At 54.9% G+C, this 14,720-nt stretch overlaps 1 protein-coding gene across 1 annotated transcript; it reads right to left on the bottom strand.

The window, feature by feature from the left end:
* Window positions 1-1,345: 1,345 nt before the first annotated feature.
* RBBP8NL (RBBP8 N-terminal like) lies at window positions 1,346-14,508 on the bottom strand. Its single transcript, XM_064391729.1, has 13 exons — window positions 14,392-14,508; window positions 13,060-13,102; window positions 12,585-12,680; window positions 12,116-12,228; window positions 10,935-11,007; window positions 9,532-9,695; window positions 8,975-9,063; window positions 7,872-8,035; window positions 5,936-6,716; window positions 5,431-5,539; window positions 3,405-3,466; window positions 2,966-3,086; window positions 1,346-1,837 (listed from the first exon to the last, which is right to left on the bottom strand). Exons 1-13 carry the CDS (start codon window positions 14,456-14,458, stop codon window positions 1,719-1,721), a joined length of 2,001 nt encoding a protein of 666 aa, XP_064247799.1. The 5' UTR covers window positions 14,459-14,508; the 3' UTR covers window positions 1,346-1,718.
* Window positions 14,509-14,720: the final 212 nt, after the last annotated feature.

The raw sequence follows: 14,720 nt of genomic DNA, 5'->3' as shown, positions 1-14,720 counted from the left end.
GCACCGCCCGCACCGCTCCCAGGACAGGGACCGCTCCCGCACCGCCCGCACCGCTCCCGGGACAGGGATCGCTCCCGCACCGCCTGAACCGCTCCCGGGACAGGGATCGCTCCCGGGATGGCTCCCGGACCGCCTCCACCCCTCCCGGGACCGCTCCCGGATTGTCCACACTGCTCCAGCTCCCGCTCCGCTCCCCGTCCCGCACCGGTCCCGGTCCCGGTCCCGATCCCGCACTGCCCGCACCCGGTCCCGGACTATTCCCGAACTATTCCCGCACAGCCCCCGCTCCCGGTCCCGCACTATTCCTGCTCCCGCTCCCGGTCCCGCTCAGCTCCCGGTCCCGCACCGCCCCTGGTCCTGGTCCTGGTCCCGCACCGCCCTCGGACCCAGTTCCGCATGCTCCCGGTCCCAGTTCCGCATGCCCCCGGTCCCGCACCGCTCCCGCAGCTCTCCCGGTCCCGCACAGCCCGCACCTCCGACCCCGCTCCCGGCCCCAGTCCCGCAGCCGCTCCCGCAGCGCTCCCGCCCGGCCGGGTGATGCGGGGCTGCCCCGGGCAGTGCGGGGCCCTCCCTCCCAGCTCCCCCGCAACCGGGGCTCTCTGAACGGGATTTTGGGGTTGTGGAGATGGGAAGGTGCTACGAGCAAAGGGTGCCGCTCTTGGCTGGCTGTGCTTTGCCTTCGTTCGTGTGAATGGGCAAAACCTCCACGTTTAAACAGAAATAACTGCAGGTAAAGGAAGTGGGAGTGCCCCATAGCAGGAATTGGCTCTGGCACTTCTCTGCTGGTCTCTTTTTGTCCCTGTTCTCTCCACCTGTGTGCCAGGAACAGCCCAGCCTGGCTCCTGGATCGATGTTGTGAGCAGGGATGCTCCCTGCAGCCCTTCCCATCTCATCCCATCAGAAAAAGATTACTAAGAACAATTTATCCACGTGAAAAATAGCTCCCAGCAATGCTGCCAAGGTCAGTGTGAGCTGCTGAGCTGTGCTCTGCTGTGAGCTGCAGCTGGGTCTCACACGCTGACCTTTCCCAGGCAATGCAGGACAGGCATTCCTGCAGGGACAGGTGGCCCTGGGGACAGGGAGCACCCAAACCCTCCCTTCCCATGCTCTTCTCCCTGCCCTCTCCAGGGACTCATCCCACCTCTCTGCCCACGTACTTGCTCCTCACTTAACTAGAAGAGAAAACCCTGGACTTTCCCCAGGTCAGACAGGAGCCACGTGTGTATGAAACCTGGGTAGGGATTTAATTGAAGCAGGTTTGTGCTTGGGGCTCTGCAGTGTTTGGTTTGGCCACCACCCCTCAGCCAGCCACTGGGACATCCTTCATGAGGAGAGGAGTCTGGTGGTCCATTCTCCAAGTGTGAAATCCCAGGGATGAACACAGTTCTGATGCAGGGTGAGGGCTCCAAAGACACATCTCCTCTTCCTGGATCCAGTCTGAGGGTCTGCTCTGGCACAGGGCTGGGATCACTGACTGTGGGGCTCCACCAGCAGTGACCTGGCTGCTCCAGGTGTCACCTGCATGGCTCATCCTTGCCCAGCCTCTCCTGTGTTATTGAGTGAGGAATTTCAGGGTGCTCTGCTCACGAATGAGTCCTTATGAACTCCCCACTGCCTGGTCCAGCATGACAGGAGGATTCACTCTCCCAGCATGGGTGGGATTCTGAGGTCTCTGAGCTCTGTCCTTTGGTCTGCAGTTGCTCCATCCTGCCCTGCTGTTAACTGTCCTTGGAGGGATCATTGTGGGAAGCAGAGCAATTCTCCAGTTCCTTTGTGATCCCCACCGGGCATTGCTCCACTTTGATTTTCTTTTTTCCTCTCATTGACTTCTTAGATCCTGTAAACAGCCAGATGACAGCAGGAGTTAACCACAGAGAAATGGATTTACACTTCTAGAGTCAGCGTGGCCTCATCCCCAAACAGAGACAGCACAGGAGGAAGCAAAGCTCAGCACAGAAAAGATGAAGAGAAACCCCTCACATGTGAGATGTGTGGGTATCCAGGGGAGGCTGCTGTGCTCCTGGACACAAAACAATGTGAAGCAGAAACAGGCAGAGAACTGACCTGATGCAGAAGTGTCCCTGACAGGGTACCCAGAGCAGCCAGATGCATTCTGTGGATTTCTCCCTGTTCCAGTGTGGTTCATGGCTCATACCACATGCTCCATCACCCCACTCCTGCCACAGCTGCACCCACCCCTCACTTGGGACATCCCCATCCAGTCCTGCAGGGTTGTGTGTGTCTGCCCTGGGCCACACAGCACAGCTTCCCCCACATTGCTCCAGGTGGCTGGTTTTGTACAGCAGACCCTCTTGTCACCTGGCTGTGGTGGTGTCCCCTGAGTGAGCAGGGCCCTCTGAAGGCCAGGCTGCTAAACAAGCTCCCTTCAAGCTTAAGCACCAGCCTTCTCTACATTTATGGCTGGGCCAACCCTTCCCTGTTTTTACCACCAGGACAGAGCAGGTGAGCAGCAGGGTTTTTCTGACAGAGCCTTTTTAAAGGCTTGACAGACAAACTGGCTTATCCTTGCCCTTATCAGGAGCAGTTTTGTGCTTGTTCACCTGGAGGGAACATGGGTACAACACATTCCTCTGTCAGCAGGGAAACCTCCACAGCCACAGTGGAAGATCAACAGAACTGGCAGAAACCTTTCTCTGAATGTCAATAACTCACCCCTGGGAATTTGGCCTTCCCCAGTCACCACCTCCCTGACCAGATAAGCAAACACAAGGGACTAAGCTCTGTTAGCTTAGGTGCTTGGGGTGCTCTCCTGGTCACCCTGCCCAGGCTGTCCTGGCTAACCATTAGCTGGACTCCTCTGGCTGCAGATATGAGTGTTGCAAAAACATGGCTCAGAGGAGAACCCTCCTCTCCCCTGTCCTTGGGCATTTCTCACAGGAGTCCCTCTGGAAGCAGCAGAAGTGGTAGCCTTGAGCTGATGCCCCAAGGAACTTCTCCTCCCTACCTTTTATCCAGGGATCCTGTCCTCTTTTTCTCTTCCTCTGCTGCCCATGAATTTTGTCTTTGGTGCAAAAGTATTTCCCGTCAGCCTCAGCTTCTTGTAGGATCTCATCTTCATACTTCTCCTACACCAACGAGAAGAACAGTCAGCCTACAAACACCCTGGCTTTCCCAGGGAGCTGGTGGCTTTGCCAGGGACCTTTGTGACCATTGCTATGGAGTGATGACAAATGCTATTGTTCATAAACACTCTTGACTGGCTGGAAAGAGTGGAACTTCTACCCCTCAGCAGCAAGTTGTGCAACAGGGTGGGAATGAGGTTTGGCACCTGGTGCAGGAAGAGCCATCGCCTTCTGCAGGGAGTTAGGGCTGGCACAACCTGTCTGATGCCTCTGGGACCCGGCAGCATAAGCTGATAGCTGAGAACAAACAAACAAACTAACCTCGCTGTCCGTTGTGTCTGCCTCATCGGATTCTTGCTTCCCAGACTCGGCATCATTGTCATCTAAAGAAACACAAAAAGAAGGGTTTTGGCTGGTGGCAGGCTTGACAAGCTCATGAGCAGATGCAGAGCCACTGGCCCAGGCTCACAGAGCCAGTGAGACAGAAAGAGCTTCAGCAATCAACTGTGCTGTGAGGCAGAGGCACTGCAAGCCTGGAATGAATGTTTAGGAGTGCTCCAAGATTCTCTTGGGAAAACAGCTCCCAGGAAAGCTGTATCCACAGGACTTTGCTACACCAAGGTCACAAGAGCTGCCCCAAATCTGTGGCTACATACAGGAGGGAAACTGGGGGGTATTAAAGCCCCAGACTGCACCTTCCTGTTTGAGCCCCAGGTGGGGAGAAGCCTGTTGGGGTGAAGAGGCCAAAAGGGACAATCCCACGTCTGCTGCTGGTTCAGCCAGCAGCTCTTGGCAGGGAACGTGTGCTGAGGAGCAGAGGAAGGAAAGGCAGGGGAGACACTTCCCCTCCCAGCAGAAGCATTTCACTGTGCACAGCCCCTGGGGCTGCACAGCCCCAGACATGTACCTGCACACACTTGACCTCTGCACTCACTGCATCTCCAGGGGCTGGGGCCAGGCCTTGCTGGTGGTGGCATCACCCTTGTCTGCACACACAGTAACACCTCAGCTGGCCACGGTGGGCAGAAAGGGCTGGGCACAGGGCTGTGCCCTCTTCTGAGGGGCAGGGGCACCCCCAAAGCTCAGAACTTGTTGCTCATCACACCCAGCCCTAGACAGCATGGAGCTCAGCAGGGCAGCCCCCTCTCCTGAGGTGGGAGAGCAGGTGATGCTGCTTCCAGGCACTCCTGCATTCCCTGTAGCCTGATCCCATCCTCACCTTATCCTTCTGCAGGTTAAGGTTCACTAGAAAGTGCAGAAGTATTTGTGTATTGTTTCCCGGGCTTTGTGTCAGCCTTAAGGTGAGAACTGAAGAAAGTCCTGTATTCCCACACCCAGAATGTAATCAGCTGAAATTCTTCTGCCATGATGATATCTCCTTAGCATGTAAATCACAGAGGATTCTTTCTTTTTTCTTTTTTTTTTTCTTTTTTTTTTTTTCCACCGTGAAAATCCTGCTCTGGAGAGTGTTCCCAAACCACTCCGACACGCCCAGACCAACTAATCCAGGCGAGCTCAACTTTCTGGCCAAGCCAGTAAGGCTGGTACTGAGCAGCAGACGTGCTTCCCACTCTGATCCCCATGGCTGCTGCCTCCCACCTGCCTGGACAAAGCTGGCACCTGTGTCTCCTGGGGGTCAGGCAGGGGGAAAGCCTTGGAAAGGCTCTTGTGGAGGGTGGAGCAAGGAGAGGAAGGAAAACATCCTGATCTACCTGCTGCAGGTAGCAGCATCCCTGGCCCTGTGCTCAGTCCGGTGTGCTGTGCCATCACAGGACACGCTTTGCAGCAAGGGGACAGACAGGGATGGTTTTCCAGTGCTAGTCCTGCAAACCTCTTGCATTTTCCCCATCTCTGCTGGGACATTCTGAGTTGCTTCTTCCCTGAGAGGAGTGGGAAATGCTGGAGCAGCAACACTATCTTGTTGCTGCTCATGGTGGAGTGGGTTTTGCCAAGAGGTCAGAGCTATGCTGACTCCTCAGCTCCTGGAGAATTCCATGCCCCCAGCGTGGAGTGCAGGGTGCTCTGCTGAGTGTCAAGGACACCCCACGGGTGGCTCCTCTCTGTGCTTTTCTCCAGAAAAACCAAATTACTTTCTCCCCATTTATACTAAGCCTGAACTTTGGATGTATCTAGGGTGGAAAGCTGAGCTCTCAAGGACAGAAATGTGAAACCTGAAGTTCCCCCAAAGGCCCAGAAGAGTGGAGAGGCAGGAGCACTTGGTCCCTGGCAGGTGGGTTTGCAGGAGTGTGCAGAGCCCAGCAGAGAGCTCTGGCCTGGGAATGCCTTCACCAAAAGGCACCTTTCACTCCTGCCTTCTCAAATGTCACATTTGCCTGGGGCTTCTTACCTGCTTCTCCCTTCTGTGCAGCCACATCCCGTCTCAGCCCAGCCTCAGGAAGGGCCTCTGGGTCACTCGGCGTGGAGCTGTTTGTCAGATAAGCCCGTGAAAGCGTGAGCTGTGGGACACAGGGAGCACAAACGCTGCTGACACCCGGCAGGAGAGGATTGTCCCCAGCCCTTACCCGATGACAGTGACACCCACAGGGACAAGCATCACAGAGATGCTGTTGTGCACTCTGGTGTGCTTGTAGGGAGCCCAGCAGCTCCTGCAGCAGCCTGTGGGAAGGGGCACAGCCACTGCCTGCCCTTGGGCCTGGATAGAAACCCTGAGGGCACTGGAGGGGAGGTGGGGAGTGAGAGCCAGGACTGAGCAACCACGGCTATGCCTTGTGCAGATTGGCTTCACACCCATCAAACCCACCCTCCCACAGGTCAGAGATGTCCCAGCAGCAGTGCTGGGCACCCTGGGGTGGGGAAGGGGCTGCGGTGGATGCCACAAGAGCCGCACTCACCACAGCTGCATCCTCCTCCTCCTCCTTGGCAGCAGCGGGCAGTGCCCGGGTGGCACCGGGCCAGCGGTGGGGGCAGCGCAGCTCGTCCCGCTGTGCCCTGTGTCCCCCGCGGGCCGCGGCCACGGCCGGGCTGTCCCCGGGGCTGTCCCGCAGCTCCCGGCGGCCGTCTGTCCGTCTGTGCCAGTCCGTCTCCCTGCCGCGGCCGGACTCGGACAGGTCCAGCGGCGCGTCCCCATCATCGTCCCTCGCCTCCTCCACCTTGGCTCGGAGCTCGGGCCGCTCCCGGCCCAGCCAGAGCGCCTTCTCTTCCTCCTTGCCATCCGCAGCATCCTCCAGGAAGACCCTCTCCTCCTTGCACGCCGCGGCGATGCCCAGCCACGGGGACAGCGGCCGCTGCCCGGGCTCGGGCTCGGCGTCGCCGTCCGCCCGCTGCTGCAGGAGGAGATGCTGCAGCCGCTCCCGCTGCTTCAGCAGGCGCAGCTTCTCCTCCAGCTGCTGGTCCCTCACGTACACCATGGTGGCAGGCAGCTTCAGCAGGGCGGCGTGCTCCTCCCAGGGGTCCCGGGAGCGCGTCCTGCCGTCGGCAGCGGGGCTCCGGAGCAGGGGGCCCGGGAAGGAGCCGCCGTCCCGCTCGCCCGGGGCGCGGGGACTCGCCAGCCCCAGCTGGTGCAGGGAAAGGTGCTTGTGCAGGAGGCACAGCTGCTCTCTGCGGGCACTCAGCTTTAGGTTTTCGTAGGATGGAGCAACCTTGGGGGAGTCCAGTTTGCTCGTTGTTAAATAACTAAAAAATGAGTGGGGAAAAAATTACATTAGAGGTCACATCAGGGGAAAAAAATTACCCTAGAGGTCACATCAAGGGAAAAAAATTACCCTAGAGGTCACATGAAGGGAAAAAAAATTACATTAGAGGTCACATCAAGGGAAAAAAAAAACCCAACCCCACACGTTAGCGTCAGAGCTTTCCCATGGGTTCCCAGTCGTGCAGGGATGTGTGTGGTCTCTCCTGCTCCTTCCATGCCCTGTTGCAGCTCTTGGTCAGTAGATCATGTTTGTGTTTGGGTTCTGTGCTGGGGAGGAGGGTCCTGGTGGCCAGGGGCATCAGGCAGTCAGCAGTAGGAAGCCATTCCCATCCCACACAGTGCAGGAAGCCATTCCCATCCCACCATCCAGCAGCAATTCCCTGTCTCTAGGCCACAGCAGCTCAAGGCAGGGGTTTGAGTGACGGTAAGGATGCAGTGACCTCTCACATCAGCACTGCTGCTGAGAAGTCACTTGTGAAATAAAGTCTTACAGCCAGCAACATCCTTGCTATCCCCCTGGGCTTTCTTAGTGCCTGAAGATGCCCAGGACAGAGGAAGAGCCCATCCTCCCCTAATCTCACTCAATGGGAAACTTTTACAGCCATCCTAGGGAGGCTGGTACAGTGCAGGAACCTGCCCTGCAAACCCAGTCCCTGCTGGGTATTTGGCAGCTTCCATGAGTGCAAGCTGTTCCCAGGAACGCTCTGCAGAGCTACTCACACTCTGGGAACCTCTCTGTCTACAGGTGAACTCACTGGCCTGGCTCAGCCCTCTGTGCTCCTGGAATCAGTGGGGAGGAGAAGCCTGGGAAGTGCTGAGCCCTGCAGGAAAGCCCATTAGAATAGATAAGGAGGAGCAGGAATTGCTGCCTGCCTGGGACAGTCCTGCCTGGATGTGGGGACACCTGGTTCACTTTGTGGCTCTGTCTGAGGAGCTGGAATAACCAGGGCCTGATCTTGTCGGGCTGGATTCCAGTCATTTTTTACTGGTGTAAACTGGGATATCCCCCCCTTCCCAAGGCTGTGGGAGAAGTCTGGGGAGGGAGGTGGACAGACACAGTGAATGTCCCATCCATCCCCTGAGGGACGGCTGCAGTGGGCTGTGGATCAGCTCCCACCACGACTCCCAGTACTCACGCCTCGAGGCCGGGGCTGTGCTCGCGCTCCGGAGGCAGAGGAGCCTTCCTGGCTGGTGGAGACACTGCTGGCCCCGAAGGACTCTTTTCCAGCAGGCAGGGTCTGGAGCCAGGTCTCACCAGGGCAATGGTTCCGTGCAGCTGGTTGGAAATCCTCTGGGATGCCTGTGGCAGAGGACAGAAAGTGCAGGTGAGCTGTTCTGCAGCGTGCTCCAGGGAGCCTGGCTGAACTGGGACACATCTCACCAGTCAGGACAAGACAGACAGCTCCTGAGTGCTCTGCTTGATATGGTTCTGGTCAACAGCTCTATCAAGTGCTTTATTCGTTTTTCCAGGAAATTTTCCCTTCATGTACTCTCCATTTTCTGGCTGCACTGATTTGTAGCATGGGAAGTTTTGCATCTCCTCTTGAGTCATGATTCAGTGGCTTAACCAAGATAAGACCCTGCAAATTCCTTGTCCCATAGTCAGGCCTTTTTACTCATGCAAGACTTTATTCATGCAAGCTCCTGGCACACACTGGTCTGGTGGGTGTATTTCTGGTGGAGTACCTGGGCCAGGACATCATTGTCTCCATCAGCTGCCATGAAAGGCTCACCACATGTTCTGACTTGACTTTCCCCTGCCCACCTGGAGATGTCACCAAGCCTTCCTGTGATCCCTATTAATTATCCCCACAGCCTGCCTGCAGCCTTACCAAAACCCCTTTTCACCTGCTCTTTCAAGTTTTTTTGTGGAGGTCGAGTAAGCAAAACCTGTGCCAAAACAGAAGAATCTGTGTGGGTGTGTATGTGGGCTTGAGTTCCCATGACCAGGAACAGGTCCAGGTCCTGCAGTCTCATCTCCCAGTGCCCAGTGTCACCATGTCACTCAGCAGCCCCGAGCTGACACCCTCTCTGTGTTTGTCCTTGCAACCACTGAATGCCAGGCTCTCTGAAAATGCCAGGCTCTGGAAATGACAAACTGCCCAAGTCTGGATAATTGTTCCACCCCCCAAGTGCCTCCTACTCCTTCCCCATCCCAATCTGCTTGTCTGGATCCAGTTCAGATGACCACAGCAGTGGGGAGAAGCCTGAGGACATCAGGCTGCCTCTGACAACTCACTATTTCTGCAAGGCTGACTTCCTGGAGGAGGGTGCCTGGAGAGGCCCTGCTGCTTGGAGAGCTTCTCTGGAGCTTCTCTGGAGGCTTTTCTGCAAAAAAAGACACAACCAGCTGCAGTAATGGTCCCCCAGAGCTGCTGCAGCCCTGCCCTGCAGTGGTTGGAGCCATGCAGCCTCCCTGGGATGCCACTGGCTGCTCCCAACCACCTCTCAGTGAAGATTTTGAGTCAAAATTACCTTTTGGCTCAAGCCAGTACCTGACTGAACGTGCCTTTTGTTGCATGTGTGGGTGGCAGGAAGGGAATGCCATGGTCTCTGCATGAATTTTCTTTCAGTGAGGGCAGCAAGCACTCTTCTGCTCTAATGCAGAGCAGGGTGTTTCTCCCTTGACCTGCATTTCCCCCCATCATCTTTTCTGCCCGTGGCAATGTCCCTCTGAGCTGCCAACAGCTTGGTCTTTGCCCTCCAGACCCTTTCCCAGAGCAGTTGTGCACCATGGCTCAGTCAGTTTCCACATCCCCGGGTCCCTCAAGGGTGGCAGGAGCCAGCAACACCCACCTTCACTGAGCTCGAGGTCTGGCACGTCCTGCTGGGCTCCTGCTTCCCTGTGCTCTGCCTTCTCGGTGCTGGCACTCCTGCTCCCTGGGGACAGCAGAGTCAAAGGGGAGCTTGGCGTGGAGCAGCTTTCTCTGGAGGAGACTCCTGGGGTCTTTGTCCTGTCCCTGTTGGAAGGAAAAGGACATGAATGAATGAGAAGGGGCAGGAGAAGGAAGGTTTTGGAGCTGCTGTACTGAGAGCTCTGAGCCTGATACACAAATATACATATTAATGTGTGTGTGTATGTGGACATTCCAGCTCCTCAGACTCAGCTCCTTCCTTATCAGCAGCCCAGTGCAGTCTGGAGCACAGACAGAGCCAGCATGACAGCCCCACTTGGAGGTGAGATTGCCCCACTTGGTTGTGGGTAACGTCGCAGGAACCACAATGTTGGGTAAGCCAGGCCCCAGCTGTGGCTGTTGCAAAAGCTCTGTGGGAACCCGGCCCTGGCTGGGCCTTCAGCCTGATGGAGGGCTGGATTCAGCACAGGGATGTGGTGTCTGTCCCTTGCCACCAAACCAGGATGCAGAGGGTGATGCTCAGTGCCACAAGGGAGTGCCTGAGCCTTGGAGACACACACAGAGCCCTGGATGGACTCTGATGCTGAGATGTGGATGTTGGGCTGGAAATCCTATCCAGCATCTCAGGGGAGAGCAGAGCAGAGCAGGGCAGAATCACTCAGTGCTCAGCAAGCCCAGCCCAGCCTCCAGCTCTGCAGCTACTCAGCTCTGGGGAAGCACTGGGGAGTAGGAGCCAGAGTTTCTCTTTAAGCAGATGGTGCTCCTGTGCTCCAAAGAAAACACATTTCTAAACTAATCCCTCAGTGCTAATTCCTCTGGACTTTAAACCCTTGAGGAATGAGCTGATTTGTATATATTGGCCAGCCTGGCAGGTTACTTGGCTTCCAGCACAGTGCTCTGCTGGGCTGTGAACCTGTTGGTGCAGATCACTTCTCCCTCTTTAACCCCATCACTGTCCCTTGTGTGTCACTCTCCTTCCCCCAAAGCCACCTGTGTCCTGCAGACCCTCTCTGGCTGCTGCAGGAGGTGAGCTGGTGCCGTGGAAAAGCCATGGAATTCCAGGCTGAGGTCAAAGCAAGCTGCCCAGGGCTTTGTTTCCAAGGGGTTAAATATCTTTGTTTCCCAAAAATTAATCATTGGATGCTGGTGGACAGGAGAGTGAGCAAAGGCCAGCAAGGATTTTGAGACGATCAGGGATTTTTCCATGTCTTACATACATAGGAACCAACGGGAATTAGATGCTAAAATACCCCTGAGGATGCCACCCTTGCCCTGCCCAGCTCTGGGGATGGCCCGGTTGTTGCCAATGCCCCTTGTAGAGAATGAAACCAGGAAAGTGCTTACTCCAGGCTCTGGAGCCTCTTCAGTTCTTCCTTGAGAGTTTTATTCTCCTCCCTCAGGCGATTGGTCTCGTTTGCTGCAGGGACAGAGGAGGTTCTGTGAGTTCTGATGCTGCAAGGATGCTACTCACAGCTCGCTGGGGCACCGGGGGAGGAGGGAATGGCACCGACTTTTGGAGGGATGCCCAATTTCCTTCCTTCTCTGTAAATGTGCTGGGGCTAAGGAATAAAAGGGAGCAACTTTCTGACTCAGGTTGCATCAGGATTGGGTCTGCTTGCAGGTCACCTCGCTCAGGGGAGGAGCACGAGCCACAGCCAGAGCCAGATCTAGACCCAACCCTGACCTAGACCTAGACCCAGACCCAGACCCAGACCCAGACCAGAGCCAGAGCCAGAGCCAGAGCCAGAGCCAGAGCCAGAGCCAGAGCCAGAGCCAGAGCCAGAGGAGGCAGTGCTGGGTTGGGCACAGGGAACACCCTGCACCAGGGCAGGGTGATGAGTGGGTGCTGGGTTAGGGGGAGGGCTGGGGGTCTCAGAGGGGATCAGACAGAGGCCAGGGGGAGATGTGAGCACCCAGTACAGGGTGCTGCAGTGAGGAGGCCAAGGAGAGCACGGGTGGGCTCCCAGGCATGGTGCCTTGCCTTGCTCCACTCTGGGAGCAGTGGCATAGCAGGGGAGATAAACCAAGGGCCCTTGGCACCTCTCCATCCCTCCTAAATGCCTTATCTCCTTTACCCCGTGACCCTCCCTGGGCTGGTCAGATCCCCAAGGAAAAACAGCCTGTGCCTGAGCGGCGCTGGGAGCTGTGCCAAGGGCTCAGGAGAAGATCCATCACACGTGTTGCTTGATTTCATTTACCCGTGCTGAGCTGCTGCTGTGACTTTCCTGTCTTTGCCAGAGTGTTGCTTCTGCAGTGCCAAATGCATCCTTTTCCCAGGCAGCAGACACAGCCTGGAATCTCTCATTTTTCTGGAGGTGTGGGGGGCTGCGACCCCCAGCTCTGATGGTTTGTGTGAAGGGTTGTGTCTCCTTGGACAGTCCTGCTCCCTCCCTCCTCCCTATCCCCAAACCCTTCCCAGATTCCTGCTCACCACAAGGGCTCATGTGCAAATATCTGGGAGAGGAATTAACTGAGCAAAGACTCAGCCTGCCAAAGCCAAGCTCACAGAGGGTGTCAGTACATACAGAGGATGAAGATGTGCTGCAGGCTCTGGAAATGAGAGGTCTCATACTCATTCTGCTTCTTTTTGGCCAGCTCCTGAGTGACCATGCATCTGTCACAAAGACCAGCTCGCAGCCTGGAGGAAGGAAACCCACAGCTTGTTACCACACGGTTTCCATGTGTGTGAACCAAGAAATGGGTTTATGCCCTCCCCATGGGGAAATGTGAACACCCAGACCATCACAGAGAATCACCCCCAGAGCCCAGCACTGGCCTCTGCACCCCTCCAGACCCAGCCCCACCACCAGCAGCCCAGGAAAGCTCCTGTGCATGTGCCCAGACTCCTCCAGCTCTCCCAGCAGCTGAGTATAGGAAAAATAGAGGTTCATGTGCTACATCCCAGTCCTGGGAAGACAGCAAGCCCCAAACTCTCTCCCCAGGACTGTGCAGTCACTGTCACTCAGCAGCACCCTACTTAAAAACAAATCCTACCTGTTTTCTAACACCTTTACATTTTCTTTCAGGACCTTCTGTTGTTCCCTTAACTGGTGATTTTTAGCAAACAGCTCTTCGATTCTCTGAGCATCGCTAGTTGAAGAAACAGAACAAAGAAAGGAGGGTTGTTGGATTTCTTCCCAAAACCCGTGCCTTCATCCACAGTGCCCTTTTTCTTGTGTGGCAGGAGGGGAAAGAAATGTGTTGGAGTCTGGATGCTGCCCTGTGACACCCTCCTTGGAGTTAGCAATTTAATTCCTCCCAAGGAGAAAGCACCGGGTGGGCACAAGCATCACCTGCCAGTGGGAAGGCAAACTGGAGCTGGGCTGGGATCACCCAAGCCCTGCCTGGAGCCAAAATCTGGCAGTGCCAGAAAGGCAAATGGTGCTCTGTAATGCAGCAGTGTTGGGGAATAACTCAGAGGTGTGAGAGTGCAGTGGTGTGACTGCCCCTCTGCCCCACCATCGCTCACCGGCACTTCTCTGTCGTCAGCTCCGTCACCTTGCTGTGCAGACCTGGAATAATGAACAGAACAGAGAGGGCTGGGTGTTTGTTGCCAATTCCCCAGCACTCAGAAGCAAAGGGCACTGATGGGATTTCAGGAAGGTGCGTGGCTTTGCAGAAATCTCATCCATTCACAAGCCTGATCTCCAATAAGGAATAACACATTGCATGTGTTAAACACAGTCACAGTTTAATGTAGCTGGGAAAGGTGTACAAAATGAGAGCTCGTTTTGTATCCCCACTATTCAATGAGTCTGCATCTCCTTTGCAGATCCAAAAAGTCTGGTTTAGTTTTGTTTCTACTTATTTCTCACTACAGCTCACATTTCCCAGGTGGGCAGTATTTTATAGCTTTCATGGTTGGAAAGCATCTTGGAGAATATTTACAGCTGAATGGCTTTCCTTGATGGATCTGCAGACATTGTATCCTGTCAAATCCATTTTATGCAAAGTAGATGTAAACATGTGGTTTAAATTGCTCAACAGTTTCCTCTAACTCTCACACGGCTTGAAATTACACAAGAGAAGAATGAATTCATAAGCCAGAATCATCCAAAAGTGCTGAAGTTTTGTTCATAATATTGATACTGGGAATTATTCTAATAGGAAAACAATTGGACTTGGCACTTGGTTGCTTAACCTAATGGGTTTTATTTTAATAATGTATGGCCTGAGAAATAATTTATTCCCTAGAGGAATAAACTATCCAACCTGACTCAAATGTTTTCTTTAGCAGAGCTTTATCTCCTGCTGCTTCTGTCCTATAGATTATTGCATCTTTCTGCTTTGCCTTTGATCCCTCAGTATCCAAACATCCTCCAATCCTCACTGCTTGGAGCAGATGCCCAGCAGGAGTGTGTGCCACCCCTGCAAACTCCCAGCTCACAGACCTCGACAGCAGGGGCAGGAGGAGCCAAATCCCCCGTGGTTAATGCTGGGAGCAAGTGGGATTCCTGCAGGCACTGGGCACCTCCATGGCCTCCTTTCCAGCAGCATGGAGTGCAGGAATGTCCTTTCTCTTCTGCTCCTTCTCATCATTCAAAAAGTTACTTTTTTCCTCAGTATGGCAGCCAGAGGTGCAAATATGCCTTCAGTGGGTGTTCTCCCCTGAGGGACAGGCTGTGACCTCATGTCCCAAGCCATCCCCAAGGGTGCTGCTTGCTCAGCACTAATCCCCAAATCTCCCTAATCCACACCTGCTCCTCCTCCCTTCAGGTTATTTGACACCACATGGATCAAGGTGGCATTACAAAGAAATGGATCTTGGCCAGGTTTTGGTAAGAAAATTTTGTCTCCCTACCTTGGACCTCTTTCTCATGGATTTCCTTGAGCTTGTTCAGGAACTCTGCAAAACTCTCTGTAGTCATGTTCAGAGCTGAGCCACACACCAGGCTGTGTCCAGTGCAAGGATGTCCTTTTGCTTCAAATTACTCAGGTTTCAGCCTAAATTAGAAAGAAAAAGTCCAACAAAAGAGATGTGTCTGGTGCATGTGGTGTTCTGGAAAGGACAAAGCCCAAAGCTAGGAAGGGAAATAATTTGCTAAACCATGGGATGCATTTTTGTCCACCCTGCCTCAGTGCTGAGCATAGCAAAGAGCAACTTAGATACTGGGAGAAGCCCAGCTGGAA

Source organism: Passer domesticus, chromosome 16 (genome assembly GCF_036417665.1).
Source record: "Passer domesticus isolate bPasDom1 chromosome 16, bPasDom1.hap1, whole genome shotgun sequence".
Classification (NCBI taxonomy): Eukaryota; Metazoa; Chordata; class Aves; order Passeriformes; family Passeridae; genus Passer; species Passer domesticus.
This window is presented reverse-complemented; position numbering and strand designations above follow the sequence as displayed.